Source organism: Pogona vitticeps, chromosome 5 (genome assembly GCF_051106095.1).
Source record: "Pogona vitticeps strain Pit_001003342236 chromosome 5, PviZW2.1, whole genome shotgun sequence".
In the NCBI taxonomy this organism is placed as follows: domain Eukaryota; kingdom Metazoa; phylum Chordata; class Lepidosauria; order Squamata; family Agamidae; genus Pogona; species Pogona vitticeps.
The window spans coordinates 16,649,311-16,665,463 of NC_135787.1; the positions used below are offsets into that span (position 1 = coordinate 16,649,311).

A 16,153-nucleotide genomic window follows, 5' to 3' on the forward strand; every position below is an offset into this window, starting at 1 on the left:
ATATTTGCCTATAAAAACCAATCTGTCTGTTCTCCACAATATAGTTTAAACATCAAGATAATCCAGTACGGAGGTACATCTCTTTCTTTCCACACAGTAATATGATCTGCACAGTAATATGTTTTGCTATGGTGTATAAAACATAAACTGATATTTTGAATTTTTTTTTGGTGCTTTCCAGTAGCCTGCAAATATTTACAACATGATCCAGCCTGAACATCAGGCATTTCTTGTTCCATATAAGGTAATGGCTTCTGTTGCAACACCATGAACATCATATTGCTTGCACGGGAAATTGGTCCTATGGTTATTATACTTCTTGGCATATCCGTTTTATAGGAATTGGTCAGGATTTTGACAGATTCAAAGTTTTTGTGCTTGGAGTAGTTCTAGTGGTATTCTATCCACCCCAGGTCATTTATTTCTTCCTATTGCTTTCAGAGCAGCTTTCACTTCTTTCTAGAACTGCAGGTTCTTCATCATACAATTCCTCTTCAAAGGAATCTGTCATTGTTTTATCTCTTCTGTGTAGGTCTTCAGTTTACTGTTTCCACCTTCCTTTTATTTTCTCCTGGTCAGCTTCTCTATTGGTCATTCAGCATTCTTTAGGCATAAATTTCCCGTTGCTTTCTTGGATCTTCTGGAAGAGATCTCTTGTTTCCCTTTTTGTTGTTGTTCACCTCTGTCTTTGCACTGGCTATTGTAATAGGTCTCTTTTTCTCTACATGACAGCCATTGAAAAGCTGCATTCAGGGTTCCGACCCTATTTCTGTCAACGTTTTACTTTTGCTTCTTACTTCTCATTAGCAATTTTAAGTGTTTCTTCTATCATCCATTTATGCTTTTCTTTCCTTTTTACCACAGGATTTGTCTTTTTACATTCTTCCTTATAAATATTTATGATTTTAATTTACAGTTCTCCTGGTTCACAGTCAAATGAGTTTAGTAATGCAAATCTGTTTTTATGTGGACTTTATTCTTCCTCAGAAATGCTGTGTAAATTATATTTTTAGGATTCTTTTGCATTAGGATTCTTTTAGTGTTCTTTTTCAGCTTTACTCCACTATTGGATATTAACAGTTCATGATCAGTACTTCAGTCTGTCCCAATCTTGTTTTGGCAGAGAAGATTCAGCTTCTCCAGTGCCTGCTTTCAATTATATAATCTATTTGATTTCTATATTGATCTGTGTAGTCACGAAGGCTTTCACGGCCGGGATCTAATGGTTGTTGTGGGTTTTTCGGGCTTCTTGGCCGTGTTCTGAAAGTGGTTCTTCCTAACGTTTCACCAGTCTCTGTGGCCGGCATCTTCAGAGGGCAGCAAACTCTGAAGATGCCGGCCACAGAGACTGGCGAAACGTTAGGAAGAACCACTTTCAGAACACGGCCAAGAAGCCCGAAAAACCCACAACAACCATCTATATTGATCATCTGGCAATATCCATGTGTACTGTCATAAAAGCTTTCATTTCATCTTCAGCAGCTGTAGTTGAAGTATAGGCTTGAATGATGGTTATGTTGATAGGTTTCTCCAGAAATCTGGTAGATATTATTCGGTCAGACTTTGCATTATAGCCCCTAACTACCTGTGCTACATCGTCTTTCAGTATTAGAGCCACTCCATTTCTTCTGAGTTTTACATTTCTAGAGTAGAATACTTTGTAACTGTCTGACTGAAAATATCCTGCTCCAGTTCACTCTAGTTCACCAACACCAAACATTGCAATGTTTAAATGTCCCATCGCTTGCTTTATGGTTTCCAGTTTGCCTTGATTTGTGTTTTTCATATTTCATGCTCCCATTATATGTGTTGTGCAGCATCAGACGTTACTTTCACTTACATGCACACCAGCCACTAGAAATGCTTGTGGGTTTAATCTAGTTGTGTCACTAGCAACAGTGCTATTCATACTTGTCTTTTGCTACCTGAGTGCTTTTTGACCGAGGCGTCTCATCTCCCAGCACTATCTCTTGTTTCCTTTTGGATTATCTCATCCTAGGGTTTTCAGTGTAAAAAAAGGTCATCAGTGGTTTATCATGGCCACTTTCTGAACATTACTAATGAAAGTTAGCTTGAATGTCACTGTCATTGCCTTCTCCACCAGTATCACCTTCATGTACTGCTGCTACCCAGTATCTGTCACTCCCATCAGCATTGGAACTACCCAGTTTCTTCTGCAGATATGGTGGTTATCCTTGAAGAGAGTTGATATATCTTAGTCTGGAGTCTCAGCTGCAGCCATTCCACCTTGGGTGAGCCTGCTAAGAGTCCAGGCTCATACTGGAGTCTGGCCTCCCGAGAGCATTGCTCTTTGCTTCACTGACACACTTAAACTCCTTCACCACATTAAGGTGTACATCCAAGAAGGGTAGTACTCTAATAAACATTACCTACATATGACCCAGACCTTGGGAAGTCCCTCTTTACAACTGCATCTTCCAGAGCTGACCAGACAACATGGCCACTGGACATGCGAACTAGGAGATTCTGGGAGTTGCAGTCCAAAGAAATTTCTCCCGAGCTCTGTGATTCTGAATTGAGAAAATGTAGATATATTTCAATTTAAGGAATATGCTTACTCATACTGTGCCAGCCCTCCTCCACCTCAAAGGGAAAAATATAGGGTCACAGGTTAGGTGACACTGTAATTTAAAATGGTAACCAATTTCCATTGGAAAATCTAGGTCACATCTGCCATAAATCTGGTGATCTTAGCTTTGTGCTTGCAAAATGCATAATTCTACCATAAAGGTCTCTAGCGAAGGAGGGAGAAAGAAAGGATGCAGGAAAGACTGGTGTGTGTGTGTGTGGAAATGGGATGTACTGCAATGCTGTTCTCTGGATGTTATCTGTTTTATGCGCTAGTAATTTGCTGTTCAATAGGAGCCACTGCTTCAACGTGACTAGCTATGTGGTGACTTCCTGAATTTTTGCTTTTCTTTTCCTCTTTCTCTGTCGATGTTCGAGACAATTTCACTGAAAGTTGGCTTGGGCCGAGTGCCCTTGTGAATGCTACTGCAGCTAATGCACCAAAGAATAGGCCAGGCCTTATGTCTTGGCATCTGGCTTTACTACGGCTCAAGATGTTCATGTTTACATGAATGGTACTTTTTAAAGAAGCCATTCCTCACAGGCAAAAAAAGAGGTGATAATGTATCCTTTGAAGGGAGCGTCCCAGCTTAAGCTGTGGGAATTAAAAAGAATCTGAGGGAATGTCACAAAACAGTGGCGAAGCCACGATCGAGCTTAGTACATTTAACTGACTGTTTACCTGGGATGTGCCTTCATACACGGACATGATGATGCCATACGGACAAGAGTTATGAGTGACAAGGCTGTCTTGAGAGGGAATTACACTCAGGATCATTGAGGAGACTTGCAACTCATCCGGGCTTCAGACATGAACTTTCTCATTTCAAATCATCAAAATTCAAAAGTCAAAGGATATACACCCAGTATGGCTGGTCCTGCTGTTGGGCAGAATGAGGCAAATGTCTCAAACGACAGACTCGAGTGTGCGTATGTTAATAGCGGAAGCCTCCTTTCTTGTTCATCAATTCTCCAGATTTCTCCCTGCACTGGAGGAGAGAACGGCACATGCTCCACCATTTTCCTGATATGTTACGAGTGGTAGCGATGCAGTATCATGGTTTGAGCAAAATTCAGGTATCAGTCCAGCTGATTTCTCTTTGTGGCCTGGGGAAATGGATCTATTTTTCCTTCACCGAGGCACCAAAACACCATGTGCCAGCCATAATCCTCACTTAACTTTTCCTGCCCTGATCTTAGCTCAAGCTTGCTACACCAAGTCCAAATTGACATATGCGGAGTAAGCCAAATATTTGATAATCAAACTTTGTTGGTGGGCAACACATTATAGGCTGAAATCAAGTTGTTGTTTAGTCATTTAGTCGTGTCTGACTCTTCATGACCCCATGGACCAGAGCACGCCAGGCCCTCCTGTCTTCCACTGCCTCCCAGATTTGGGTTAAATTCATGTTGGTTGCTTCAATGACACTGTCCAACCATCTCATCCTCTGTCATACCCTTGTCCTCCTGCCTTCAACTTTTCCAACATCAGGGTCTTTTCCAGGGAGTCTTCTCTTCTCATGAGATAGCCAAAGTATTGGAGCCTTAGCTTCAGGATCTGTCCTTCCAGTGAGCACTCAGGGTTGACTTCCTTCAGAACTGATAGGTTTGATCTCCTTGCAGTCCAGGGGACTCTCAAGAGTCAACTCCAGCACCACAATTTAAAAGCATCAATTCTTCGGTGGTCAGCCTTCTTTATGGTCCAGCTCTCACTTCCATACACCGCTACTGGGAAAAACATAGCTTTGACTATGCAGACCTTGTCGGCAAGGTAATGTCTCTGCTTCTTAAGATGCTGCCTAGGTTTGTCATCACTTTGTCAAATGTGTGCCCTCTCCTTTGTACTGATCCCAAAAGAAAAGCTCTGGATAAAGAAGGCCACAATAATGAATGAAGCTGGGGAGTGCTCAGTGCTCCAGCACAGCCAAGACAAATTATGTCTCAGAGTGCAGGACACACAGCAATTAGCTCAAGTTACAGGAAGCCAGATTTCGGTTGAATATCAGTAAATCTTCTTAACTGTTAGAGAAGTAGAACAATGGAACCAATTACCTCAAGGGGCATTCAGCATAAATTTAGACAACCACCTGGCAGATATCCTTTGGTTTGCATTCCTGTACTGAGCTGGGGGTTGGATTTGATGGTCTTATAGGCCCCTTCCAACTTCCTTATTCCATGACCCTATGTCCATCATGCAACAAATTCATCACAATTCTCCGTTCTTTGAAAACAAAGAGATGTATAGACCCATTGCTAAACCATTATAAAGCAAAGCAAAGCATGCTGCTTATATACCGCCCCATAGTGCTTCACGCACTCTCTGGGCGGTTTACAAGTTAATTATGTAGGCTACACATTGACACCCCCCCCCCCCAGCAAGCTGGGTGCTCATTTTACCGACCTCGGAAGGATAGAAAGTTGAGTCAACCTTGAGCCGCTACCTGGGATTGAACCCCAGGTCGTGAGCACAGTTTTGGCTGCAGTACAGCGGTTTAAAGAGGGACGTGGTGGCACTGCGGGCTAAACCGCAGAAGCCTGTGCTGCAGGGTCAGAAGACCAAGCAGTCGTAAGATCGAATCCACGCGACGGAGTGAGCTCCCATTGCTTTGTCCCAGCTCCCGCCAACCTAGCGGTTCAAAAGCATGCAAATGCAAGTAGATAAATAGGGACCACCTCGGTGGGAAGGTAACAGCGTTCCGTGTCTAAGTCACACTGGCCATGTGACCACGGTGTCTTCGGACAAAATGGCTTGGAAACGGGGATGAGCCCCCTAGAGTCGAACACGACTGGACAAAAATTGTCAAGGGGAACCTTTACCTTTACGGCGGTTTAACCACTGCACCACGAGGCTCCATTATGCTCTCTGTACATTTCAATTCTGTGACACCAGGGAGTAGCAGCTTTTTCAACCTACCCTCATACGGACTTTACCCAGAACTGCCCATCTGGCACTCTGAAGCCTGATGACATTATTTTATTACTCTATGGGATCTAGAATACACAGGATGGCCAGTACCTCATAAAGAAAGATGAGGGCACCTTCGAAGCAGAGGTGATTTTGTACTCTTTGCACTGAAGCTCCCAGAAACTTTCCAAGTGGCGATGGCAAAATCAGGTTGAGATAGTATGTCAGCTTTCCAGTTGATGCTTCAGAAAAATGGCATGTGAATTGATCTTGCTGCAATCAACAGAAATGGCTAGTACATCTGCTACCAAATTGATTTATTTGAAATATTTTTGCCTTTCTCTTTAAAAGGACTCAAGGCGGCATATGTCATTAATATATTTAAAACTAAGAGCAGTAAGTATATAAATACTAAACAAGAATTAAGCAAGTATTATACTGAAATGGTAAATAAAATCAATGGGAAAAACTGAAAACTCTATTTAGATATAGGGTTAGCATCAAAAACTATTCATGTGCTATTCAGTAAGGTACAGTAGTTGTAAAACATTTTTATTTAAAAATAACTGGCTCTTTAAATGATTTCCGCCCTCGTTGCTTCTCTTCCCCCTTTAGGCATCCTTCCATTTTCACAATCAGAGTGGCTCACCCTAAAAGGAGAGATCCCTCTTCCACCTTAAACATGATGGAGATTTCATACAGATCCATGGTACACCTAGAACACTTTGTGTAACACTACCCCCCCCCCCTTAGTAGGCCCATTGTAGTGATGGGGTGGGGGAACAGAATAGGAAGTGAAATGACCAAGGAAATGTACCTTAGACAAAAGGTTACAACCTTTGGGGGGGGTGCATGAATAAAGGGAAATACAAGTGAGGTTTCTAAAATTATACACAATGGCTGCCATTGGACAGAAAGAAACTTTCCCCTTGTCATCTTATAAGCAAAGGTCATTCTATGCAGCTGAATGGTGGGAGATTCCGGGTACATGAAAAGGAAATACTGATAGTTGTACCCTGCAGAGAGAGGTAGAGCTGGCCACCAACCTAGATGGCTTTAAAAAGGAAATGGGATCAATTCACGGAGAAGAATGCTAGGGTTGACAATGAGCAGGGTAGGCTTTATTCTAGCCCAGGGACCTGCCTTTGAATACCAGTAAGTGTCATCCGGTCTGGCTGATCCTGGGCTTCCCTTCGGCAACTGATGGGTCATTGAGAAAGACAGGATTCCAGGGCAGATGGATCTTTGGGCTCAGATGTTCCTCTTTGTGTCTAGGGGATGATAACCTTCCGCGAACCCTGTCTTCCCCTTTTCTGTCCCAACGGTGAACTACTTATGAACCATACAGATGCCAGCAGGTTATTGAGGACACTTGTGTGTGTTTTTTTTTTCTATAGGAGAAGTAAATGTCCTCTGTCCTGTCCCAGGAGTAATTTCCCAGCCTTATTAAGACTCAGTTGCCAGCAAATCCCATCAAACACGTTGATAATTGAGCTCATATTAATAGCACAATGGGTCTTTTAATATTTTTTCCCCTCCCTCTGGAACCAGGCGTCCCGGATATTTCCTCTTTCTGTGTCTCTCTCTCCACCTCGCTTCACCTCCGAAAGCCCGCCCCCCCCCCGAACGCACTTTCTCCAAAGCTGAGATCTTGCGTCGGAGTGCCAAGGTTAAACATGCCGAGACGCGCCCGACACCCCCGCGCTTTGAAGCACAGACGTCTCGGCCCCCCAAAAAAGCCCACCCACCCCCGTTTCCCCCTCCCCCCTCCCTTGCCGTGAAATAATTGTATTTGAAATGATGGGGGGAGGTGTTTGAAGGGAGTTTCTCCCCGCGTTTGCCTTTCACCCAAATGCCGGCGAGAAGGCTGCGCTCCCCTTTCCCCTCCCCGCGGGGAAAAAGCCACCGCGGTTGATTCTTCTGCCGCTTCCTCCAGATGAGAAGGTGGCTGTTAGGCGGCAGCCGCGTCCTTCTCTCCGGTCCATCCGTTTTCCTTTCTCTACCCCCCTAACCTCCCCCCCGCCTTGCAATCGGCCAGGGCTGAAAGCGCCGGGCGCTCGGCTTGCCCTCCTCGCCTAGAGCTGCGGGTCTATTTCTAAGCAACGTGGCTGGCGAGCGGCGGAGGTGCCAGGAACCGAAAAGGGGGGGGGGGGGAGAGAGAAACCTCTTTTTTTTCCCTCGGCATCCCACCAACCCAGCGAGCTCTGAAAAAGAAGACCGGCAAAGGGGGGGGGGGGAAGAGAGAGAGAAGGGGGGAGGGGGAAGAGAGAGGAAAAAGACGCCTCCTCGGGGCTCCGGCGGCGGCGGCGGCGGCTGCTGCTACTCGTACTGCAGAAGCCCAGCATTGCAAGCCACGGCCGCTGCTTTACTTCCGGGCTCCAGCCCCGTCTCCGTGGATCGGCTGCCTCGGGGAACCCACGTTGGCGAAGGGGATTCGCAGCCTTCGCGTGGCGTCTCTCGTTTCCCCCTTTCTCTCTCTCTCTCTCTCCCCCCCCCACCTCCAAGTTTCCAACCAGGAGCAAGAGCAAGGAGGAAAGAAAAGTGATCGTCGCCTTTTCTGGTTTTTTTTTTTTTTTTGGCACCTCTTTTTCCTCCCTCTCGCTCTTTTTCTTTTTTTAATTTGTGGAAGGGGAGAAGACCCACCGCTTACCGTCTGCACCGCCAGTTCCTGCATCCCCAGCCGCATTGCTTTGAAGTTCACTTTGGGGTGTTTTTCCTTCTCTCTCCCTTTTTTTTTGGCGGGGTGAGGGAAGCTCGGAGACGGAGGGTGCTCTCGTTCGCTCATTCTCCCTCCCCTCCCACCGTAGCCACATTTTGCAGGGATCTTGGTCACTCACCCGGAGATCTGAACGGGAAGCGAGTGATTTGATTGGAATTATTTCTCTCTCTCTCTCTCTCTCTCTCTTCCACTCCCCCCCACTCCCTCCCTCCCCCTCTCCGGGGACAGGGTGGCTGGGCTTGGGGTGCAGGTGCGTGTCTATGTGTGGCAAGGGGAACTGGCAAAGGCGGTGCGATTTTGCGGGTCGCAAGTTGTCCGGACGGCGTCGTGACGGCTGCACCGATCGCCACCCAAGGCACAGAGCCCGGTGTAGCTCCGTGGATGTCTTTAGGTTTTAACGTGGAATTAAGAAGACTCCCCAGAAGGCTGTGAGGATGGTTTGACGAGCACAGAGGCGCTCCGAGCTTGCTGCCCCATTGACATCTCCGGAGACCGGGGGTGGGGGGGTCTGGATGGATTTGCTGCAGCAACTCCCCGCAACTCTGGTAATGCCCGGCCGCCTCCCGAAGTGACGCGAGGGGTTCAGCACCAGAACCGGATCGTCTCTTTTTGGCCGCCAGCTGCAGCTCCTTGCCGGCTTTTGTTTTCTGGAAGAACCCAACGGGATTTAGAGGTTCCTCAAACTCAAAACTCTCCCTCCTTCTCTCTGGCTCTTTTCTCGCCCTCCAAGCTCGGGAATCGCCAACCTCTTCGTCCTCCCCCTCCCTCCCCTCCTCTTTCCCCGCTTGTTCGAAGCGCAGGAGATGGAAGTTTTTTCCTTCGCTTTGCTTGTGTCCGTGTGCTGGACTCGAACCTGGGAGACGGCGCGAGCAGATTCGATCATTCATATCGGTAAGCCCAGCCTGGTGCGGCCGCTGCTGCTGCTGCTACTACTATTACTGCAGGAGCTGGCGACTTCGCTGGCATCCTTCCTCCCCCTTTGCAGCCTTCCTCTCGTCTCTTTCCCTCGGAAGCGCCAGCAAACCTAGCTAGGCATCCATCGCCCGCTGCCAGGGACCGGGCGGTGGAGGGGGTGGCGGAATCGTTTATTTCCCAATAATAATGATCATCATCAGCATCTGCCCTTTCGATGGTTGTTGCCTGGCTTCGCTAAAGTGTATCTGTGTGTCGGGAAGAGAAGCGGCGGCGGGTGGGGGGGGGAGAGTTTGTTTTCTACCGTGGCTTTCTCTCCCTTTGGCTGCTTCCCAACGATGGGAAGGGGGGCACGGCGGTAAATAGAACAGAGTTTGCTTTTCCTGGGGCTCGCTTGCCTCCACCCGCGCTTTCTCGCTTAGGGCTGCCTCCGATCACGCTCTCGTCTCCTAGCAGGGAAAAGCCTGGAGAGTGTGTGCGAGAGTGTGTGTGTATGTGTGTGTTTCTCGCCCCCCCTCCCCCAGCCCTATATTGTAATGATCGCACGCGCGCAGGCGGAGGCGCGCACGGATGCCCCCATGTTTGCCCCCCCTCCCTTCCTCGCCTCGGAGGAACAGGTGGTTTGGCAACGTGAGTTCTTCCTTTTTGCCAAGTGGATCCGTGCAAAAAGGAGGGGGGGAGAGAGAGAGAAGAAGAAGAAAAAGAGGGTCGCGGGCTGGCTGGAGGGCGAGCGATGGTTGCCGCGATTGCGGGCATGCCGCGTCGGCTCGTCTCTCCGCCTCGCTCTTTCCTCCAGTTCGTGGACGGGAAGAGGACTCGGGCGATGGGAGACTCCCGGGGAGGGCCAACTTTTCCCCCAACGCTGCTGGATCGGAAGGACAGGGGTCTCCTCGAGGGGCAGAAGGGAGAGGGAAGCCTTCACCACCCACCGCCCAGAGAGGAGCCAGCGGTGTACGGGTTAAGGAAGCCTCCCTAACCCCCCCTCCTCCCGCCGCCTTGTTCCCACCCCCCACCCCCCAAGAGCTGCTTTGAGGCCCCACCTATTGGCGGCAGCGGCGGCAGCGTCGCCGGCCACTCGGGGACTCGAACCGCGGAAAGAGAAGCGGCCGGAGCGAGGGAGGAGGGGATGGCGGATGCGGGGGTGGGGGTTTTGATTCGCAGAGCTATCTGCGGCAAGCACGGCCCGGAGCCCCCCCCCCCCGTTTGCCAATCACCGGAGAGGAAGGAGGAGAGAAAAAACGGCAGCGTGCGGGTGGGTTGGTTGGAGAGAGGCGCTTGCATCCTTGCTAGTTCCGGATCTCTGGAAACATCCCCTCCCCTCGGCGCGCGCGCGCGCGCGCACACACACACACACACACACACACACACACACACACACACACACACACACACGTACGTCTCTATGAGGGGGTGCTGATCCCTCTTCTTTAGACGAGAAGAGGCTTTGGGTCCCCACTCCCCCTCCCCCCCTTTTTAAAACGAAAATTAATTAAAATTGGAATAAATCTGGTGGAGCCCCTTGCTTAGCCAAAGGAAGTGTGTGCCTCTGTGTGTTTCTTTTTGGACCTTCTTTACAAGCAGCACACGCAGGCAGGGGAAAAGGAGAGGGATGGGAAAAGGCGGGCGGGCTTGCGGGCGTGGAGCGGATCCGGAGGGGAGCAGGAAACCTCCGGGTCCCCCTCCTGAATGAATGGTTGGAGAGGAAGTGTGTGTGTATGTGTTTATGCGGGGGGGGGGGTTAAGTAGGAAGTAGCGTCCCTCTGCTTTCAGGTATGGGCAAAGAGCGTTAAAGCCCCTCGGTTCTCTTCCCGCCTTTCCTCTTTCTCGTCCTCACATCCTGTGCTGAGGTGCCTCCACAGCCTCCGTCCCTGAGCATCGTGCGCCGCGGCTCCGGAGTGGAGGCAGGAGACCCCGCCGAGCTGCTCCGGAGCCAAACTCAACCTCCCTCCCCCCAAGGGCCACCCTCGCGGACAACTTGGCGACTACTGTAGACGGCGGGTGGTGCTTTCCGACGTGAGAGGGCCAGGCGAACCCTTCAGAGGGCAGAAGCCAAAGAGCCCTCGCCGTGACCTCGCTCACCTCCCTGGCAGTCGAGGTGCTGCTGACCTGGAGGTTCTGAGGTGTTTAGGGAGCTCAGGTTAATATGGCTACCCCCCCCTCTCTCTCTCACACACACACACACACACAACACACACACACACACACACACACACACACACACACACACAGAGAGAGAGAGAGAGAGAGAGAGAGAGAGAGAGAGAGAGGTCACTGAGTAGAATACAAGCCTGGCATCCTTTTTCCCCCTAAAGCATTGACAGTTTATGATTTGACAGCAGCATTTAAAAAGTACCTTATTGGAAATGGAAAACTTCAATAAAGGTGTACTTTGTCATCGCCAAGCCAAGTTAGGGTTATCTCTTTGGAGATAAAGATTTGGGATGAGTTCCTGTTTTGGAACAATGGTTTTTCACCAGCGAATAGTTTGATTGTGAAGTTGAGGAGGGGCGAGAGAGATGCGCTCCTGGCCCGGGAGAGATTCTTCCCCCCACTTTTTATTAATCAAACAGTCTCATGCCCTGTTGCACTGTGGTGTCAGCATCAAACAGTTCCTTCCTCGCCTCTCTTTATGTTAATAGCTGTTTATGCTATGCCTGGTTTAATTATTTATAACGGACAAATAAAGCATGATGTAATTTTATAGTGTTTTTTTAAAAACGCTATTTGTGGTTGAATCCAGCAGCAACAGTACATTTGCTTATAGAAGGGTGGGGGGTGGGGGTGGGAGAAAGATCCAGACCAGCTTCTGAGGCAATTAATTTTCACTTGGAAAGACAATTAGTACATTTGACAAGGGGATTAGCTATTTTTATAGATGGCTTTATGTTACACGAATCTGGCAAATTGATAATTGTCATCTGGAGCTCTCCTTCTTTTTTTGTTGGGGGTGGGTGAGTATAGAGAATAAGTAGTCTGGCGGGGGGGGGGAAAGCAGCAATTTCTGGTGGAATTGGGTCAGCAGCTCAACGGGCAGTTCTTTCAAAGTGGAAAGAAAACTGCCCCCTCCCATTCCATCTCCAACTGAAAGTGTTGTGAGTGTTGTATGTGTGCATCCCCTCCCTCTTTTTTTTTTTTCATAAAATGCACTCAAGAAGGATAAAAAGCTATTTTGGTTCCTTTTTCCAATTCCTGGAGAAGTTTTCATGTGTTTGTTTCAGTACAAAAAAGGAGGACTGAGCAGGAAGGGCCAAATCACACTGTTTCCGAAAGAGAGTTTTCAAAGGCAGTGCAAAAGAAGTTAAAGCATCCTTGAAAAAAAGAAAAGAAAAAAACAGCAGGTACTGCAGCTGTTTCGAATCCAGTGAGGAAAAGACTGATTATATCTCAGTGGCACTATACAAAAATGTCCAAACTAAACATTTGGATGCATCATATATAGAGGGAAAATCGGGAAGGGAAGAGAAGCTTGGGATTCACCAGTGGAATCTAAGTTACTCTCTCTCTCTCTCATATCCCTGTAGCAATAGCTGCTATACCCAGCTGAAGACAGAGTATTTTTATTTTTACATTTATTATGAAAGTTGCCTTTTGGCAGTGGATGTCTGCCTTAACGGACAATCTGTTAGGCAGTCACAACAAGAATAGTTGCCAAGAGCTGCGGTTGTTAGGGGCTTCTATTACACTGCATATAGATAATTTCTTTCTCCATCAAATTCCCATTTCTTCCTCTGATGAATGCTTCTTCTGATTATTTTTAGAACATCCATGTTAACAGTCTGTGTTTCTCTGAATGTGGAGAGAGGTTGATATAGTAGTTCAGGGGTTTCTGCTGACTTGAATATTATGGCAGCCTAGTCCTTCTGAACCACACTAAGCATGCTTATGAAAATGATGAAAGCAGTCAGCTCTGCTGTAATTTTTCTTATGATGCATATTAAAGAAGAGAGGTTTCTGAGGTGGGTTTTGGGGAGGGGGGAAGATATATTGAAATGATGAAATCCTGCATTACGTTGCTTCCTTGAGCCCATGCATTGATTGAATAATTTCATCAGACTCGCATTACTTGATTGCTTAGAAGTTTCCTAATGATCTGTATGCTGTAGGAAGAGCTCAAAAAGCCGTGAGTGGAATGCAAATGATATTGTGTTTTATGAGGCTATTCAAAAAGTCGCTCTGATTTATGCAGCTCAAAGGCTCTGAAGTCTTTGAGATTAGCCACGCTGCTTGCTATTTTCCCCTCCTGCTTTGCTTGTCCTGTACTCTTCACTCCCATGGACACAACACAGGATTCGACAACACTGTTTTAATTAAGCAGGGATTAGGTGGCATTTCCAGCGAACTCCATCACTTGTGCATAGTCACAGAGGGTCTCCTGGTTTAATATTTTGGGATATGTGGTTGTCCATTGGGGTTGGCCTCTGAGTGCTCTAAGGAGAATTGTGTGTGTTCTCATACATAAAGAGATGAATGCAATTTCCGGATGAATCAAAGGCATCTTGAGGTGGAATCAAGCAAGTGTTGCTATGGCACAAACTCCATTCATTTCAGTGGAGTCGGAAGGAATACCTTTAAAAAACCCTATTCCAGCAAAATGAAGAATACAGACGATGGTGAATTTTCATATTTTGCATCCAGACTTCACATGATGCTTTCTCATTCTCCTTTATGTATATTTACTCTGAATATTGTCCCATTGAGTTCAATGACATCTACTGTCATGTGAGTGTTCACAGGGTTAAAAGTACTAAAAGATACCTAAGCAAACTAGAATGTGAAAACTATTCATGGATCCACATTTTTGGCCACCTTGTGCTACAGCAGTCTCAATATATAATGCACTTTCTTTGAAGAAAACTTTTTAAAAATTTGCAAATAAATGTAAGTGAACCTGGCCAAAAGAATACAGTAATAATTATTTGCGTTTCCTGAAAGTGTAGAGATATTTCATGGAAAACCATGCCCTAGTTTGGAGATTTCTGAGGATAATTAGTCTTTATAATGAATAGATCCATTGTCACTCCCTTTGAAGTCCAAAATGCTCTTGAGCACATGAAGCGCATGGAAGTTTAGTCATTGCTTTTTCCTAATCCTAAATCTGCACTTACTCCTTACTGGTTTAGTGATATAAATGCACTGTGTTCATTAACAGAAGTTCTAGATAAAGGAGTTTTGCAGTATTACCAAGAAAAAATAATGAGGTTAAATTAGTAATGTTTTATGCTCTAAGATTATGGTTTTCAACCCGTGTTATATAGACCAATGATAGAATACAGAAGTAATCTAGGTGGAACATGGGACTTAGATAAAAATGGTTAAGAATTCAATCTCCTTCAATGCCCATGTTCTCCAAATGTGTTCTGCTGTCTCCTACTGACCTCTCTGCTAAGAATGATCTGTCCTGCAGCCTTTTTGCATACTAATAGTCACATTATACATTTAGGGGTTATTCTAATCCCTGTGCTTTCTAAATTAATTGTAATGAGAATAGTACCATTTCTGTAAGCATATGACTATCCCTTTAGGAAGATTGGGTTTTTGCTTCCATCATGGTAGCATGCAGGTTCTTTGATAGAGTGATTGGTTGACAAAAGGATCTTCTGCTATTAATATTAGCACATGAGCAGATATTGGTATTTTGTATTGGCCAAAATCCTGTTGCATAGCATAGTAAATGTCACTTGAATACACTCAATTTGGAATTAGTCAGCTCATCTGTTTGTTCCATTAATTCCATTAATCACAAAGTTCTACTCTAAATGTGACTTACTTTAGTGTAGGGAGTCACATTTAATGTCAGCCCATTTCAATCAATGAAACTTATGGAGGAATTGACTCCCCAAACCTCCATTGAGTCATTTGGCCCACTAGTGTGATTTATTATGCTATGCAACAGGATTTTGGCCTCTGTTTGAAAGGAAAGGTCTCACAAAGTACTGTAAATAAACTGGTCTGTGCATCTTTTCTTCCTTCACTATAATTTAAAATGTTTTCACTTAATGCTTAATAGCAATGTATTGTGTAACCCATTGGGCTAGAGCGTTTGGATGCAGAGCCAGAGGTCTGCAGTAGAAATCCCCACTGTGGCTTCTCGGCCAGGGGCCAGATGAGATCACCAAAGCTCTCTCTCTCTCTCTCTCTCTCTCTCTCTCTCTCTGTGTGTGTGTGTGTGTGTGTGCGTGCGTGCGTGCGTGTGCGTGCGTGCGTGCGTGCGTGCGTGCGTGTGTGTGTGTGTGAGAGAGAGAGAGAGAGAGAGAGAGGGAGAGAGAGAGAGAGATGGTGCCACAAAATTAGGGGCTGGTAAAACAGTTCTAAATACTTCCTACCTTGAAAACCCAAAGGGAGTCTCCATAAGTCAGCATTGAATTGGGGGGCCATTAGTATTACGAATTAGGAATGTATGAATCTTCCTGTAGGAATTATGCTAGTCTTATAGTAAAGACTTACAACTTAATTGCACATTCCTCTCATGTTTCATCTGAAAAGGGATTTCTAGTTTCTCTTTGAATTGCACTTGAGGCAAAATTGTGTGACCGTTCTTATTTGTAAATGAGGATAGTTACTGTATCTTGATTTTTTTCCTAGATATTTCTCTCCTAACTACAATAATATACTAGAAGACTGTTATTATGAATTATTTGGGAGAGCTATTTTCACAACTAGTACTCCATTAAAGTGTTCAATACACCTGTGGTCATGAACTTCAATATGCTAGGCAGAATCCGGTTGAAACTAAATGCATTTAAGTTTAAATGATTTCATGTGTTTTATCTCTTCCCCCATGGAAATGAAATGGGCTCCTTTTCGGATAGATCAGACAAATGGTGTCTTCGGTGTAGATTTGCACTCATTTTGGGCCTTTCACTTTCACACTCTGGGGAAACATTACAATTCTTAAGGATTTTTTTCCCCTTGGCTTGGAAGATTCTGGAATTGATTCTAGTATGATAGACGTGTAGAAAGCAGCAATTTGCCTTGTCTTGTTCAGGGGTGGGCAGAGGTTGCAGGATTGCAACTGCCTCTGTCGTCAT

At 46.2% G+C, this 16,153-nt stretch overlaps 2 protein-coding genes across 4 annotated transcripts in view; both read left to right on the plus strand.

Moving 5' to 3' along the window:
* LOC144589588 (uncharacterized) overlaps positions 1 to 16,153 on the plus strand; it is a 500,689-nt gene that overhangs the window by 62,987 nt on the left and 421,549 nt on the right. The gene's annotated exons all lie outside the window — the stretch shown is intronic.
* The window catches only part of GRID2 (glutamate ionotropic receptor delta type subunit 2), a 963,252-nt gene continuing 954,841 nt past the window's right edge, over positions 7,743 to 16,153 (plus strand). For all 3 annotated transcript variants that reach the window (XR_012087806.2, XM_073001950.2, XM_078394565.1), the window contains exon 1: positions 7,743 to 9,104. Coding sequence is in view for 2 of the 3 variants with exons in the window: in XM_073001950.2 (XP_072858051.2) it covers positions 9,017 to 9,104 (88 nt within the window). In the remaining variant the exon portion in view is untranslated. The remainder of the gene's footprint in view (positions 9,105 to 16,153) is intronic.